This window comes from Taudactylus pleione, unplaced genomic scaffold (assembly GCF_031769625.1).
Source record: "Taudactylus pleione unplaced genomic scaffold, aTauple2 ptg000376l, whole genome shotgun sequence".
Taxonomy (NCBI): Eukaryota; Metazoa; Chordata; class Amphibia; order Anura; family Myobatrachidae; genus Taudactylus; species Taudactylus pleione.
Genome location: NW_028284777.1, coordinates 4,438,700 through 4,457,611, shown reverse-complemented (window position 1 = coordinate 4,457,611; position 18,912 = coordinate 4,438,700). Strand labels below are relative to the sequence as shown.

The following is an 18,912-nucleotide window of genomic DNA, read 5'->3' as shown; positions in this document are numbered from 1 at the left end:
ATTCTGACTGCATCCCTACTGCCACAGCATCACATCTCTGTGATACAGCCTGTCCTGCCACATCATATCTCTGTGACACAGTCTTTCCTGCCACATCACTCCTCTGTGAAACAGTCTATCCTGCCACATCATTCCTCTATGACACAGCCTGTCCTGCCACATCATTCCTCTGTGACACAGCCTGTCCTGCCACATCATACCTCTGTGAGACAGTCTGTCCTGCCACATCATTCCTCTGTGACACAGCCCGTCCTGCCACATCATTCCTCTGTGACACAGCCTTTCCTGCCACATCATACCTCTGTGAGACAGCCTGTCCTGCCACATCATTCCTCTGTGACACAGCCTGTCCTGCCACATCATACCTCTGTGACACAGCCTGTCCTGCCACATCATACCTCTGTGAGACAGCCTGTCCTTCCACATCATACCTCTGTGACACAGCCTGTCCTTCCACATCATACCTCTGTGACACAGCCTGTCCTGCCACATCATACCTCTGTGAGACAGCCTGTCCTGCCACATCATACCTCTGTGACACAGCCTGTCCTTCCACATCATACCTCTGTGACACAGCCTGTCCTGCCACATCATACCTCTGTGACACAGCCTGTCCTGCCACATCATTCCTCTGTGAGACAGCCTGTCCTGCCACATCATACCTCTGTGACACAGCCTGTCCTGCCACATCATACCTCTGTGACACAGCCTGTCCTTCCACATCATATCTCTGTGACACAGCCTTTCCTTCCACATCATACCTCTGTGACACAGCCTTTCCTGCCACATCATACCTCTGTGACACAGCCTGTACTGCCACATCATATCTCTATGACACAGCCTGTACTGCTACAGTATCACATCTCTGTAGCACAGCCTGTCCTGCCACAAAACTCGATTTGCAGAAAATGTTGTCATGATTAAGGGGTCTGTTTTATCAAGCAGTGAAAAGTGTGTAGGAATGGACCAGTGGAGAAGTTATCCTTAGCAACCAATCAGCTCCTTATTTTACTTGATAAATGCTACTTCAAAGCTGATTGGTTGCTATGGGCAACTTCTCCACTGGTTTACTTCTCCACACTTTTCACTGCTTGGCAAATAGACCCCTAACTTATATTTAAATTGTACCAGCTCTAAATGTCCCACAGCACTTGAACTTTTCATTGTCTTGCTAATATCTATAATACTTAACAGAGAAAGTGTTTCACAATTTCTAAAGATTATTTTGCACTTCAAGTTTTATTACTGAACATAAAAGTACTAATTTAAGTTGAATGCATTTGCACTCTGAGTGTAAGCATAAATTGTACATAAGTGTGTATGTTTAATCACAATCCAATGAATAACGGTTCATATGTTTGCATATTCTCTCTATGGGCTCTATTTACTACAATCCGCATTTTGAATGCAGATTGTAGTGTGATATTACCAACTGAATTCGCATTGCGAATCCAGCCAATATCACAGGGATGTACTAAAAATCCCTTGCCGGGACAGAGCTTGCGATAAAGCTCTGTCCCTGCGATCCCCTCCGCACACTTATCAGGGTATTTTCGCAAAAAATGTACTAATTTTTTTACTTTTTTTTACAGTGCATCAGCGTGTGGTCTGTTTATTATCACAGGGCTTTCGCCGGTATTTTTTCACAATTTATTTTTAGTAACTTTGGTCGGATCACATTTCCCATTACAATTATGGGCAATGGGATCTGCTTACTAAAAATGAGTGATAATTAGGGGTTGGAGTAGAATTTTACGAATTCTACTCCAATTTACCCTTTAGTAACTTTAGGTGATACTAAAATAATGTGATATGGGTGTGAAACCACCCTTTTTCACTTTATTTTAGTAAAAATAATGTTAATAAATAGAGCCCTATATTACATTACAGATTAAATTGCTAGAGGTACTTTTGACCCATACTCACAAATTCTTTAAATGTTCCCAATTTAGGTGACATACCTACAGATGGGAAGTATGTCAATAAGCTTTTGCGAGCTAGTTTATGTTTCATGATAAGTAGGGTATATAATCAAGCTTGCCTACCCTCCATTATCTGGCAGGAGACTCCCACTTCACCTTACAGTCTCCCGCTGCCCCGGAAATTTAGACAAAACTCCCGGATTCCACACAGCACTGACGGGGGCGGGGCCTAGACGAGAGGACCCCGAGCCCTGACACCAGCCTCAATATCCAACCCTAACTGCTTCCCCCACCAACCACCTGACTAAGAAACAGCTGAGCGTGAGACAAGAGCCGGCAACCACCATACGCGCTGCCGCAGCTCCAGCCCTGTGGAGTAGAGTGGTATTGCTAATCTTGTGTGCCATCCTCATGACAGCCCCATAGAGCGAAGGTTCCACAGACTGAATTGCCGATTTGGTAAGCATGCACATTTACCAATCGCCTCCGCGATATGTCTGCCCTGACATCACAAATGGGCCAGCAATTAAATTTGCCCACACACTTGTGATGCCAGTATTGGCATTTCATGTGGCCAGTGTATTGGTCGGTCGGTGGATGGCCTGTACACACCGGCATCTGCGTTCTGCACAGCCGATGTGATATATTTTTGGTTCACACTTAACAATATATTGTTTGTCAGCTGTACGAACGATATATTACATAGTGTGTACCCAGCATTACTGTGGTACTGCCATTGTGCACTGAGAACGATGTTCATTCTAACAACCAGCAGCAGAAAATGTGGACAGAATGATAATTAAGTGTAAGCCAGGCTTTGTGAGACCCTAGATAATATGTGACAGGGCAGTCTGTGGTGCTGTGAGGTTGAAGGGGCTTGGGGAGGTGCTTTGAGGTGGTTAGTATCTTTTGCTTCCTATATTTTATATCAGTCACTAGAATAGTCTCTGTTTGTCAGACAGGTCTGGTAGGTGATGTATTTGATTATAGTTATTAGACATAATGATTTTCATATATTTCATTACACATTTAATCCTCATCCCCATTAGATAAACCACACCCTTTTTGCCACGTCCATTTAGCCATTGCCGTGCGATGGTAGAAGCCTTTTCCCCAGGCTAAAAGTTGCCAGCCAGCCCCTGGCGTAATGCATACTTGCCTACTTTTTTGTTTCTCATCCCGGGAGAAGCCTGGGTAAGAGAAGCAAGAGGAAGGCGATTCACGTCATTGAATTTATACATAGGGGTTGGGGCAAAATTATGCGATTCATGAAGAATAGTGTCATTAAGCCTTGCCCCCTACACGGAGACCCGCGATCGCCGCGGAAATGCTCCCCATTGGAAGTGGGCAGAAATGTGGGAGAAATGCCTATCCTTCCGGGGGTGCAGGAGGTTATCCGAAAAATCGGGAGCCTCTCGCGAATTCCGGAAGAGTAGGCATGTATGGCGTAATGACATACTTGTTAGTAGTAAATGCAAAAGTCTCATTACACTATTTGTACTTAATATTATAAATGAAGTGTCATATACACACAATATAAATGTTTTAACTGTTATTTATAAATGGGAAAGTCCCATTTTGCATATAAATTATAAAGAAATACAAACGGCTTTACACCTGTTGTTTACCCCTTCAAAAATAAGAATCTGCTTTTCTGTAGTAGAAATTGAAATTAAAATCAGTAATGTAAGTGGAGACGACCTGATATAATATAACTGCAATGCTGATGACTCAAATATTATTGCATGAAGGGGTTAACATGCAATTTACCAACTAGAATTGGGTAGAGAGTGTCGCTTATGGTCATTATCACATACTATATCTTTGCAGCAGTCCTTTAATAACCACAAAAAATACACCTTCAAAGAAGCTTATCTGGAGGTGTGTCCTATACTTTTGTGAACCCTGGGCCTGATTCATTACGGATCGCTACTGCGATCGCAGTTCTGTAATCGCACGTAGGTCTGCTGCAAACATATGCTAATTAATGTGATCGCAAAGCCCTCGCATACCAACATAAAGACGCCCACTTCCCTTATCCTACATCCGTAATACCTTGTAATCCAATGAAAACATCAGTACCATCAAGTAACATCGGAGCCTCACGCACAATTACAGCAGGTCAGACCTTGCTAACCTTCCCGCAGGCAGTGAGCACTCAAGATGCCTATGCCGCCACAGTGGCTAATTTATGCATACGCATGTAATGGCGTTGAAACGGTCAGACACACCTGTGTTTCTCCGACACCCTGCCCTATTACCACCACCTAATGCTCACTGCCTGCCAATCACTCTGCGATGGCTCTCCGCAATTGCAACGATGCATACGCGTGAGCAGTACGGAATAATCAGTCATCTGAGTACGCTTCAGCAGTTGCGATCCATGATGAATCAGGCCCACTGTTTGCCTGTACTCAACCTATGTTTTCCAGCCCCCGTTCCACCTTTAAAGGCTAAAGGGGATACAAGTCTACATTACGTTATGCACAAATCTAAATATGGATGCCCATTGGTACAGTATGGTAATGCTTATGGCCCTGATTCAGAGCCGGACGCTCTGACAGAGCGCTCGCTCTGAATCAGGGCTGTCCTTCCTAATTTTAGAGCGGCCTCCTGGCCGCTCTGTGGGTGACCACCTACAGCTATAGCGAGCGGCCAGGAAGATGGTCGCGATGGTCAAGACCATCGCGACCATCGGGCTTGCGACGAGACCCTTGTGGTAGGGTCTCATCTTCCGCAAGCCCTGTAGTGCTTTCGGCTCTACCAGAGCCGAGAGCACTCCCACTGACATCACTTGTGATGTCAGTGGGGCCGGCCCCAGACGGCAGGCGTTCCCATGGGAACACCTCCGTCTGGGCAGCCACGCCCCCGGCAAGCCCACCAAAGGGGGCGTGCTGTCACTCACCATCGACAGCACGCCCCCTTTGTAGCGAGACCCATAGCAACGGTTTGCCTGTCGCTATCCGGGTCTCGCGCATGCTCATGACGGAGCCGGGTCCGTCATGAGCATGTGCACTGGCCCCACATCAACCCGCTTGCGAGCGCTCAGCGCTCGCGAGTGGGTCTGAATTAGGCCCTATGTTCCCACCACAAAAATGACAAATGGCTTACCGTACACTGCCTGGCGGGGCATGAAAAACCATCCTAAACTGGTTATACAGTAATATTGACAAAATGCTTCCTAAAAATCACTTTTATGTATAAAGTACCTGTCAAATGATGGCTTCTCTCCACAGTCAAAGGCATCTTGTAATTCCTTGACCAGGTTGGCCTGGCCTGGCAGTCTAAATAATCCTTCCTCGGTCAGCCCTCGCTGTCTGATAAAATCCACGCACTGCTCCACCAGCAAGGGGGCCAGACGTGCACCATATCTCTTCTCATACCGTACAGTGTCCTCCAGCTTCTGACCAAAGATGCCTGCAGTAGTTAAAGTGACAGAAGTCAAAAGATGTACAGTCTTCAATACAATGTGCACCAATTTATGCTGTATGTCCATGTGAATTATGTTATCAAGCCTTAGTAATAAGAAGTCAATGTAAATACATAAATGTTTTATCTTAAAGGCACTGTTGTGTACAGTCAAAGTGATAAAAATCTTTAATTTGTATTTAGTAGAATATCACTGGGATGTCATCGAAAACAAAATGCAATGACAAGTATAGAATTATTCATCCTACATATATAACAGGCTTTATTGAGTAATGTAGAAGGTGATCTAAAAAATGATGATTCTAGTATTGTCCATTGTACGTACTGTTTACTTGAAGGTCACAATCGAGGATTGCATCAGGAATTGACAAATGACTGTCAGTACTCCCTTCTATACACAGCATGGTATAGTGCTCAGGCTGAAGCTAACAAATCATGTACACATGAGATTTCCTTATTGTACTTTTCATCCTGATGCTAAAGGTTATTTGATTAAATAAGTGTAAATAGCATAATTTCTACCTGACAGACAGTGTAAGGTACTCTGAGCCTTGAGAAATATCAAATACTTATTGTCAGTCCAGCAGTTACGCTCTAGAGATGAGGGCCCTTACTGGCTGATAGGAATGACATTGTGGCCCCACCCGCTCACAGACAGTGAATATGAACAGCGAGAGATGAATGGAGGACCTCACAACCAGCACACTAACCCACCTACTTCTTCAGCTGACATGGGCTTCTCCCAGCCACCAATGTTCCCAGGAATGCGCACCATGTGCACACATGTACGTCACTGCTGTGTAATGCTGGGACCTCTCAGACACCTGACACCTCTGAGAGAATATAGGGGAGATGGCGGAGAGAGAATATAGGGGAGATGGCGGAGAGAGAATATAGGGGAGATGGCGGAGAGATACAGGTAGAGAGAGATTATATTGGAGATGGGGAAAGAAAGAGAATATTGGGGGAGACCAGCAGGATAGACAGAATATAGGAGGAGATGGGGAAAAAGAAAATAGTGGGAGAGAGAATATATATGGGGGAGAAAGATTATAGGGAGAGAGAATATAGGGGGGAGAAAGATTATAGGGAGAGAGAATATAGGGGGGAGAAAGATTATAGGGAGAGAGAATATAGGGGGGAGAAAGATTATAGGGAGAGAGAATATAGGGGGGAGAAAGATTATAGGGAGAGAGAATATAGGGGGGAGAAAGATTATAGGGAGAGAGAATATAGGGGGGGAAAGATTAAAGGGAGAGAGAATATATGGGGGAGAAAGATTATAGGGAGACAGAATATATGGGGGAGAAAGATTATAGGGAGAGAATATAGGGGGGAGAGAGATTATAGGGAGAGAGAATATAGGGGGGAGAAAGATTATAGGGAGAGAAAATATAGGGGGGAGAAGGATTAAAGGGAGAGAGAATATAGGGGGAGAGAGATTATAGGGAGAGAGAATATAGGGGGGAGAAAGATTATAGGGAGAGAGAATATAGGGGGGAGAAAGATTATAGGGAGAGAGAATATTGGGGGGAGAAGGATTATAGGGAGAGAGAATAAAGGGGGGAGAAGGATTATAGGGAGAGAGAATATAGGGGGGGGGAGATTATAGGGAGAGAGAGAATATAGAGGGAGATTGAGTAAAGTAAAGAATATGGGTATAGGGATGGGAGGAAGAGGAAAATAAAACCTGCAGAGATGGGCACAATAGCTAGCAACACAACAAATGAAGAGTCCCAAATACTATAACTAATATATGGGAATAATTTATTTATATGTTTTTATTTTATCACTAGCTTTATCTGCTGTATATGGCATCTCCTTCCACTATCCATTGTGTTAGTGACGGATGATATGTAGTAATATCTAAAATATGACATGTTAGTTACACAAAGATCAGGGAAAAAACATAGAGGTTCAAGATCACTGTATAATATACAACAGGGGGAGCAGGAAAAAGTGTTCCTGTTGCATGTTTGGTATTATAATATACCAAACTTATCAGTGAAAAGCCATTTTACAAATGTTACATAGATTGGGTTGGGTATGATATCCCTCCTGTCGGGATGCCACTAGTCAGAATACCTTCAGCTGCATCCCGACAGCCAGAATTCCAACACCCATAGGACTCAATGCTGAGTAGTTTTCTAAACCCTACCCTAACCCACCCTTCCCAGTGCCTAACTCTAACCCTCCCCAGTATCTAAACCTAACCTCCCCCTCCCCGCACCCTAAAGCTAACACCACTTCCTGGGTGCCTAAACCTAAACACTCCCCCAGTACCTAAACCTAACCTCCCCACACCCTAAAACTAATACCCCCTCCAGATTCCAGTATCCCGACTGCCAGCATCCCGAATGTAAATTTCTGGGGTTCTGGGGAGGGTAAGGTTTAGGCCCTAGGGGAGAGTTAGGGTTAGGCACTAAGGGGGGGAGCGTTAGTTTTAGGGTGCAGGGAGGGGGAAGTTAGGTGTAGGTACTAGAGGGGGGGTTAGGTTCATGCACCAGGATGGGAGGGGTAGGGGTTAGAGTTAGCGTTAGGTTACTTACCTAATGGTGTCGGGATTCTGACTGTCGGGATGCTGCTGTCAGTATTCTTACCGGCGTCATCCCGACTGCCGGGATCCCATATTCAACCCCTCATACTGTAACTACACTCAAAATGGATTGCAGGGGTGAAAGTCTGTTTTGGGGAAGACCCAGTAAGGAGACTATTGCAATAATCAATGCTCAAGGTAATAAGTGCATGAATTAGATTTTTTGCATTCTCTTGTGTAAGATACGAGCATATTATGGCTCTATTTTTAGATGTATATAAGGATTTAGAAACATATTGAATGAGGGCAACAAAGGACAGTTCAGTGTCAAGGATGACATCTAGGCAGCAAACTTGTGGGATAGGGTTGATTGTTGAGTTATCAGCAGTGACATAGATATCAGGTTAGTAAGTACTGTATTAACCGGTGCAAATATTATTAATTCTGTTTTGGGAAGAATAAGGGGCCTATTCATCAAAACATAATTACCACATGTGATAATTATGGTTTCAACTCGCTGAGAGTTCATCATGCCTCCTGCCCTAAACTATCGCTTCCGAAAAACTGCTGTTTCTACGAAGCAGTTTTCCGTAAGTGATAAACTTTTCTCCAGCAACTGGTCCATTTTCACTGCCTGTCTTCAAGCTGATTCAACCTGTACAATCTGGCCCAGTGAGTGTACAATTCGGGCCCCACCGCCTTGCGTGTACAATACGGCCCCCCTCCCCGCGTGTGTACGATCCCCCCTCTTCCTGCCGCCGCATCTCCTTAGCCCTATCTTCTCTCGGTAAGTGCGGGCAACATGTCTGCAGTGCTCGGCAGTGCAGACAGAACAGGTAGGGATCTGAATAGATATCATTAGCACGCTTTAACCTATGGTAAAAGGTTCCAGAGTACAAAAAGGTATCCATATGGACCCCTCCACCTCCACCGTCCCTCCCAGTGAGCATGCGTGACCTTATGTTATATACAGTAACATTGCCTCGAATCTGATAGTGTAACCTTTCAGGCTTCATCAGGCTTCCTACTGTAGAGGTGGAATGAGGAAACTCATAGAGGGTATCAGCCACTGCTATTATTCACTGACAAAACTCCTTTTATTTTCCTGTACTGAAATATGAAAGTCAAACTGAGCTCAGTGCAAGTATAATAGTGGCTGATAAAGCTATGTCACCCACTGGGACTATCAGTTTTATAAGTGGCTGATGGGTCCAACCACAATATAGGACTTTGGTTTTAGATTCCAGTCACCATCTTAGGGACAGGAGTTTATTTTGTATTTAATTTCCCAGACTAGGACCTGCATTATATAATAGCCAACCAACTTGGTTCTGCTTTTATAATGTTAATATTAAAATGAACCTCTATATACCCCTGCCTGTACCTTCTAAAATCCTTCCTATAAACCTCTAAGGATGACGCTAATTTGCGTACGCAGTCATACCATAAATAAAGACTTAGACGTGGAATCTGTGGTTCCAAAGCACAAGTGTTATTGAGGTAAAAGTTCAGACAGTTACACGCAATTGAGCTAGACACAAATTAGGCACAAAAGGAAAATTATACAGACCCAAGTACAGTATACATACGCAGGCGCTTCCGGACCCGGAGATAGGCATCAGCAAGAGACCCCTAGTCATACAGCGTTCAGCACGAAGACTGAGAACCAGCGTTCGTGCACACATATTTATACCCCCAAGAATTAACAGGACAATAGGGAAGTTTGTTGCTGGTGTCATTGGTTCCCAGGGGAGAAGCATCTGTTACAGCACATTTAACAGGCTAGTTCAAATAGACTCTCCCTGCCTCTAACAGCTGGGGATCTTCCTCTTCACGCCGCCTGCAACATCCTAACAGCTGTTCCTAAAATATACATTTTGTTGCTTGTAGGCTCTGCGATCCATAACTCGAGAATGCATGATGCGATCTCCCCACCGATAACACCGGAATACTGTAAAAAGAGTACGCATCAGTACAACTCCAAACACAACTTGTTTAGCATGTATAATACCTTAGTTATCAAATATCTTTATTTCTCAGCATTTAAACTAACTGAACCAACTTAAATCATACACTTTAAAGCTTATTAAACCTTATGTGTGAATATGTAATGTGTGAGTATTCGGGGTTTGATATAAAGACGTATTAATGTGTGTATGAAGATGGGTGCACTTTAGCAGTGTGACATGCTGAGCCAGATAGTTCCACATGCCCTCTGTCAGCAGGCCCCCACCTTTCCTGTGTTCAAAGGAAACTGTGTTATCATCTCAAGCTGTGAAGTTGGGGCCATCCTGTCTGTGTGTGGGGCTAAGACCTGTTTAGGATTCAGACAAATCCAATTGTGTAGATCAATGCCTGGATTATATTACAATTGCCACAACTATACTTTGTCTGCATCCAGGGATTCCCAATTTGTATGTAAAAATACCCATTGTCTATTCTATTTACTTTTACTCAGGAAGCTTGTTCTTCCAGTTGCCCTTGGTAGATTAACAAAAACATTGCCATCTGTTCTTAGCTCCTGAGTTGTAATTTGAAGTGACGCTGGTCACAAAATGGCGTCTTGCAGATTCTTGTTTCTAAAATGGAGTCTAGCTGCCATTTGCAAGATGGCGTCGCGTACGCTTCAATTTTAAACTGATCTTGTCTCAGCGAATAATCCAGTTTTGAAAATAAATAGCCACCATAATGGGGTCTACACTCTACTTCCTGCCACCTTGGGGTCTGCAATAATAGTTTACAATGGAACATACAATTTAATGTGAAGATACGGAGGGTTGGAATACCATGTAAAGTTACTGGTTCATGAATGTTTGCAAAATACAGCCAGGATATCCAGTACAGGTTGTAGGCTAGAAAGTGCAAATTTCACAGCGCCATCCAAGGAACAGATGTGCAGTACAAAAGCATTGATCCGTATGACGGATACGCTACTGTGAACACTCTTAAGTTGTCCATTTGTGAAAGGTCATTGCCGAAATGAAAACTACTTTAGCAACAGCTGATGGGCTGCAGTAAAATTATTTGACCATGCAAACTATGTTACAAAATGAAGTTTAATTTTTCTGCATATATTTTTGATAATCTTTATTAAAAGTTAGCATTTTAAAGAGAACATTACAAACTATTTGGGGAAGTTCAAATTTATTAGAGGTATCCTCTGAGCCTATGCAATAAAACATGTATCATCACACGGCAACAAATACAATCAGTCTCGTGAAGTAAAGTATACTGATAAGTCCCATATGTTTGGATATCTGGATACATAATTAGAGGTGTTCAGGATACACCACAGTCCAACCAAAGGAGCAAATTTAACAGGAGACAGTTTCAATATATATATATAAACAATACATTGGGCCAAATGTAATAGGGTGTCTGTTTTGGTAAATGGCGAGTTTGGTGCTAAACTCGCAATTTTTCACAACTCTCCAATGTAATAGGGTGTCTGTTCACTAAAACTCGCATTTTTCAGATTTACTAAAACTCTCCATTCTCAAACTCGCATCCAGATGTTTTCACATTGAAAACAATCAACTCGCCCAATGTAATAGAGTGTCTGTTTCAGACTCGCAAAAAATAGATTACCGAAAGTCCCCAAATAATAGACCTGCTTCAGGTTAGCGAGTACATCCTGAGCAGGTCAGATTAACACAGAAACATGCACGTATCCATGAGATATGTACATGTTTCTGTGTGTCCTTATGTAAAATGTTTTTAAATAAAAAAAAATGATGTGCACCCCCTCCCCAAAAGCATAACCAGCCCCGGGCTTTATAAAGCCTGTTCTGGTTTTAAAAATACAGGGGCCAAAATGCGTAGGGGGCCCCTGTATATTAAGAACCAGCACAGGGCTTTGTTGACCTGGTCCTGGTTCTGGAAAATCAGGGGACAAAACGAGTAGGGGTCCCCTGAAAATTCCAGAACCAGCACCGAACTCTGTCTAGCGGGGGGATAATGCCACAGCCAGGGAAAACCTTTCACCGGTTTCCCCAGCCAAAGCATTATCCCTGACCGCTAGTCAGTCCAGGCCGGGGATCCCTGGGGAGTTGAGGACCCCCCCAATAAAGTGGTCCCCCTCTCCAGGGCACCCCAGGCCTAGACTGATAGCCCGGGCTATCCCCGGCACTCTATGCCCGTGGGTGTCGGGTTGATAGTGTTAGTGTATAGTGTAAAAATAAAGTTTCCATATTGTCTTTAGTTGTAGAACCACAAGTACCAGCAAGCCTCCCCTGCATGCTGGTATTTGGAGAACCACATATACCAGCATGCGGGGCATTACGGGCCCGCTGGCACTTGTAGTTCCACAACTAAAGAAATACGTAAATAAACAAACATACACCGTGAAAGTATAATTTTAATAAAACATACATGCACACTCACACTCACACATACTCACCTAGTATCCGAAGTAATCCATAGGGGTGTACCTGAAAATAAAAATCCATACTCACCTCTCCTATGCGTCGATCACGTCCACTGGCAATCCAGGGGTTAAAATTAAAAAAACGGAAAAAACCCGATACATGCCGGACTGAGCAAAGGTATGTGTGTACACATACCTTTGCTCCGCGTAAATGACCGGGGCACACGTGTGCCCCGTCAGTGAAAGGGCCGCCAGCCAATCAGGGAGCATCTCCGTTGGAGCAGCTCCCTGATTAGCTGAATGCGGCCAGCCCCTGTCTCCCATAGACTTCTATGATGAGAAATCCCCATTGAAGTCTATGGTGGGAACCACTACATCGTAGCCGCAAGATTAATTGTGGTTACATCAATGATACAATGTCGTGACATTGTATCATTGATGTAACCACAAGATTAACCTCAATCCGTCACCCACCGCCCTAGTGTGCCGGGGATAGCCCCGTGCTATCAGTCTAGGCCTGGGGTGCCCTGGAGAGGGGTACCCCTTTATTGGGGGAGTACCCAACTCCCCAGGGGAAACCGGTGAAAGGTTTTCCCTGGCTGTGGCATTATCCCCTCGCTAGATAGAATTCGGTGCTGGTTCTGGAATTTTCAGGGGACCCCTACTCGTTTTGTCCCCTGATTTTCCAGAACCAGGACCAGCTCAACAAAGCCCTGTGCTGGTTCTTAATATACAGGGGCCCCCTACGCATTTTGGCCCCTGTACTTTTAGAACCAGAACAGCATTTATAAAGCTCGGGGCTGGTTATGCTTTTGGGGAGGGGGTGCACATTTTTTTTTTACACACACACAGAAGCCATCACGGATCTCACTGATCTGTGATGGCTTCTCTAAAACTCACACCTTTTAATGCTACTCGCATTAAAAGGTGTCAGTTTACATAGTCCTAAACTCGCAAATGCAGTAGCCTCGAGCTGAAAAGTTCGCAGGCTATTGAATTTGCGAGTTTCAGTACAAACTTGCACTTTTTAAAAGTGCGAGAAAGTGCGAGTTTGTACTGTTACTAAAACAGACTACCTATTACATTTGGCCCATAGAGTTATTCCATTTATTCTATATCTATTCATATTTCAACGAGCAGCTCCGACCCTCATACATAAAGCGTTCATGCCCCACCTTTACAGTCGCCAACAATATCCATGAGCTTTTGCCTATATTTTAATTTTAAATAAATAAAAATAATATTTTTTCAGTAACAGTTTTATTTAACATAAGTTTAATACAGTAGTGTAGCAAAATAAATATTATTAGGCATGTGCAGTATTGTTTCAAAACATCAAACATTGTTATACTGCAAGAAAACACACTCAAACAGAAAAGTAACACGAGAGACACACATCATAGTACTAAACCCCCAAATTACATACAGTTCATGATGGGCTGGAGATAATTATGTATGAATTTAGGTGTGACTTTATAAAGCACAAAGTGTCAAATATTATCTGGTTCGCGCAATTAAGCAAAGTATTATTTACTTAGAATGAGGAGATTGTTTTCCAGAAGCTTTAAAAGATAAAAGGTAATGGCACTATACAATGTCAGTACCACACAGTGTGTGACCTCAGCTATATCTATATTAGAACTGTCTGGAATAAAGAGCAAATGAGGTGAAATAACACTATTTTATTTTCAGTTTGTGCTTCCACCATATGTTAAGTCTTTCCAGATTAGAACGACCTAACATATTCTTGCACATGGCATCATATTGAATATTTTAGCGGTACCTTTGATTATATCACACTTGTCTATTGTTAGGGGACGTCCAAGAGGCAAATGAAGGATGTGATGCGACCTGCATCATGATGAGCTCCCCCACCGCTGTGCAATGCAGTGATTCACTGCTATTAGATTCCTGTAAATATGGATATAATATAATAGTATTCCAGGCAGGGGAGATTCCATCTGGACAACTCACCCTGTTAATATTGGACACATCTGAAGAACACAGGTTCACCAACTGGGAAACTGAAGTAATCCTACAGCCTCTGTATAAATCATATGTGTATCTCCTTCAATGGATGAGTTGGCAACTCTAGATAAGGGCCTGCCAAGCTCGACAGCAGTCACATGGACAATAATGGCTAAAGCAATAACCTGATAGGTATTTAAATTAATTGGAATTAAAAAAAAAAATGTGCATACAGTATTGTTAACTCATTCTGCTTTGGTTTGTGTTTATCTACAAGTGCTGTAAAATTAGAACATAGTTCATCTCTTGGCAGGGAAGTCTGCCTGGCCCACTTCAAAAAGTCATCCAGGCAAATCCACTAAGATCTCGATCTCTAGAAGTTCAAGCTGTGACACATCAGTACACATCATTTATTTCAGGAGCCAGGGCAGCAGATCTTTAAAGATGGACAGAGTCCCACACGTCTGCCGCTTAACCCAAGCTTATGGCTTGTATACAGTCAATAACAAAAGTACTTACAGATGAACAAAAATAATATTATGTATCCCATTGCAAAGTTACCAGGGCAAAGGACAGATTATGCATTAACAGGAACACTCCTAATAGCTTTGACTAAGGAAACACACCAAGATCTGCATTTTCACGTGTCCCTGTACCATGAAGACACCACAGCAAGAAACATTGATCTTTAGTATCATGACAATATTTTCCAGACAATAGGTATTGTCTTTGCGTGCAAACTGTAATAAGGATTTGTCCTTTCTATATTGCATTTAGTACAATAGACAATACAAATGAATCTTGGCTTCTGAGAATTTCTAGTCATATTTCAAGATAAATAGACAATTTTTTTATGCAAACACAGAAATTATTAAAAGATTAGCTGAGACCAATAAAGAGACGTAAAACTAATTCATCCAAAATATAATTACAGTTTTCCCACAACTAGAAAAATAATATGTTCTTGCTGGTGGTCTGCTAGTTTTTTTTTAAATGATGTTTCATAAAATTAATTGCACATGTATTTTCAGTTGGAGCAATGTCCTGAAATCACTTTAGTCATCTGAAAACTAATCTGTTAATCTCAGTCTCCAAATTCTGCACATTCCACAAGTAGCTGGGGGGAAGGAGAGCATCTGCAGAAACCTGTTGCTGATTGGTGGGTGAAGCAGTTTGCAAACTCTTTCACAGGCTTGCTTATACAAATGCAATGTCAGACCATGGATACGCAACATAAAAGATTTCTTCTGGTGTCACCAGGATAAAACACAGAGACATATTTGTCAAACATGAATGCGATTTGTTTAACATAACACATTTATTAACTTTGCTGCACGCTAAACCTGAGTATAGTGGGCACTGCGAGCATAGGGTCTGATTCAGAGCCGCTCGCTCTGAATCAGGGCGGGGATTTTTTATTTTTTTTTACCAGGCCGCTCGCTAAGCTGTGGGTGGCCACCCACAGCTTTTGCAAGTGGCCTGGAGCCCGTCGCGATTATCACGACCATTGGGCTTGCGAGGAGACCCTGTGGTAGGGTCTCAGCTCTCGCAAGCCCGAGAGGACTCACTGCTCTGATAGAGCAGGAAGTCCACTGCTGACATCACGAGTGAAGTCAGTAGGGCCTCCCACAAATCTAGGCGTTCCTAAAGGAACGTCTGCATTTGTGCAGCCACCCCCCCCTCCTCGCCTACAAACGGGGCCAGCTGTCAATCAACATCGACAGCCGCCACGTCTTGTAGCGAGACCCGTAGCGATGGAGCTGCCGTCGCTGGACGGGTCTCGTGCATGCGTACGCCGGAAGCGGTGCATGCGCAGAGGGGGACCATCAGCCCCATAGACTACTCCACATAGAAAGTGTGTGTCTACAAGAATCATTGGCAGAAAACCATAATAAGTAACATCTGTAATTTTGGGTTAGAGAAACAGCACTGATTTCCGTAAAGCAATGCTTACATCAAATATGATGCAATATAAGGTTCTCGAGGAATTTAGATACAATAGCAGCTACAAATAGTTAATACTATTAGTAATACTGTATAACAATGACTACTTCAATAATTGTGGCAGATATGGTATATAATTTCGGTTTATACTTGATAGTAAATGTGTGGGTATATAAATATATATAGGTGTGTGTGTGTTACACACAAACACACTAAAGGTCACACAAAACTTTTTAAAATGATCTTTGGAAATACAAAATACTATATTAAAAATTTTAGCCAATGTTGAATAGTTAATAGCTAAGAGACAAATGCAAAAAGAAAATAATAAACGTCAAAGACTTAAATGCGCCAAGATGACAGTATTCAGAAAAGATAAACTGAAAAATGACCTAAAATCTGCAGTTATATTTTCTAAATTAAAGCAGGACAATAGAGTTCTGGGGGTAAATTTACTAAAGGTAGATTTTAATCGATTTAAACTCGGCCAACGTCGATGTTATGTTTCTAGGGCTGAATCATACATTCGCTAACAGATCATTTTTTATTTGTTTTTTAAGTATTAGTAAATGTGTGATTTAGCCCCAGAAAATCAACATTGATGTTGATCGAATTTTAAATCAATTAAAATCTATAAAAATTAACCTTTAGGAAATATACCCCCAGGAGTCCACCAGTAACTTACAAACCACCTTGTAGTCTGGAATAACCTGCTTTATTCAAATGATGAGACGCAATAATCTTTATTTTATTCCATCAATTAAATAACCATTCTTGGAGACTAGGTAACCTATGAAAATAAACTATACCCTAATGTGCAATTAAGACACTGAGAGGACCTGTCAGAAATCTGAGCAGAAGAAACTCCCCCTTAGCTGTAATTGATCAGGGAGTATGAGGACAAAATAAAGCCTGGTTTGCTATTATTTCTGCTTTGTATGTGATGTACAAACAGCAATATTATTAGAAAGCAAAAGCACACTGGTAATATGACGTTCCGGATCAGTGTTTCCACTTTTGTTTTTTGTTTTTTCCTGGTTTGCAGCAATATTTCCACTTTTTTTTCCCCTGGTTTTCTTCGTTTGCAGCAGCCTGTTTGCATGGAAATCTGCAATTCTAAGGTACAGAAGGGCAGGACGACAGGGGTGGTCACCCCAGGGCCCCCACACATAGGGGGCGCTCACACACTGTCCGCAGACCCCGGCCACATCCCTCAAATTAACCATTTTTTTTCTTCTTTCAATGGAGACGCCTGACACAGCTCGCGTTTAAGCCCCACCTCTCCCATCATTTGGCCCCAAGCCCTATTCAGAGACCCGCGAATCTCGCTGGTCGAACTTCTGCTGCTGCCTCTGAAACCATGAGAAGTAAGCAGTAATGCATATGTCTATCTGTGTCTATGTATATGTGTATATATGTATACATTTGTATATGTAAATATACATATAGCATATGGCGGCATTCTTTGCAAGAAAGGACGAGTCTGGTTCATTCTTTCTTCCATGGAATGCTGGTGATTGCTGGTATAGGTATATACACATCAGGCAGGTAGCCCTATGTATGTGTATAAAATATATATATATGTATGTATGTATACATACATACATATATATATATATATATATATGTTTGTATGCTGTATATACATACATACATATATTTGTATATATATATATATATATACATATATGTGTGTGTGTGTGTGTATATATATATATATATATATATATATATATATGAATATATACATTTGTACACACACAACTTTTAATGATAGGGGCCCCCACACGTTTGTTGCCCAGGGGCCCCAACAGCACTTAGGTGCAGTCTAGTGTTTCCACTTTGGAATTCTTTTTCCTAGTCAGATAGAATTACATTTTCGGTTTTGAATTTTTGTTGTCTGTAGTTAGTTTTATTAGCTCTCCTGTTATGTAATTACAACATTATTTTAAGTACAACATTTGACAGGGAATTTGACCAGGAAAACCAGGAAAAAAACAGGAAGAGACCAGAAAATCTGAAAGTTTGAAAGTGAAAACACATTTCCTGAGGGAGCAAACATATAGGCAAATATATTAATACTATGGTATTTAAAAATGGATACCTACCTGACCTTCCCGCCGGTTGCCCAACCTTCCCACCGACCGAGTAACTGATTTGGTAAACTATACACACCAAAAGAAAAATCCCCGATTTGCAGATTCCAATCATTTTCGGGTTGGGATCGGGGAATAGACATTGTTCAATATGTTGAATATCCCCGATTCACAGACCCCGCTGTCGGCAGAGCAAGGAATTGCCGCAATAGCTGCTAGATGTATGGGTCCCTTTACTGTTCTACTCTGGGCTTCTATATTGTTTTTCACTTTCTCCATTCTTCTACTGTTGTTCATCATCCCTTCCAATTCATGCAGCTTGTCTTTGCGGCTGAGTGAGGTTCCTCTTTTCTTCTCAATTCCTGAGATGAGACATTATGAGGTTTTAACGTCTCATGGAAGCCGAGCCGGGCTGAGCTTCGGGAGGGGGTGGGGGTCCATTTCACCCATCGCACCATTTTAATTCAATATGAGCACCATTACAGCCGTCAGCAGGAGCAGAAGTGGTGCCGCCACTAGGGCCCTGCACCCTTGGCAATGACACTGGCTGCACCGCCCTTTCTAAAGCCCCTCATAGAAGTCAGCACTGGGGTGCTAAATCCTTAATGACATCCATCAGGTCATCACAAGTATAATCTAAAGAAAGATGAG

General features: G+C 42.5%; 1 protein-coding gene across 7 annotated transcripts in view; it reads right to left on the bottom strand.

The window, feature by feature from the left end:
- ARHGAP24 (Rho GTPase activating protein 24) overlaps positions 1–18,912 on the bottom strand; it is a 664,176-nt gene that overhangs the window by 70,091 nt on the left and 575,173 nt on the right. For all 7 annotated transcript variants that reach the window (XM_088445039.1, XM_088445045.1, XM_088445040.1 and 4 more), the window contains one exon: positions 5,132–5,339. In XM_088445039.1, the coding sequence (XP_088301165.1) occupies positions 5,132–5,339 (208 nt within the window). The remainder of the gene's footprint in view (positions 1–5,131; positions 5,340–18,912) is intronic.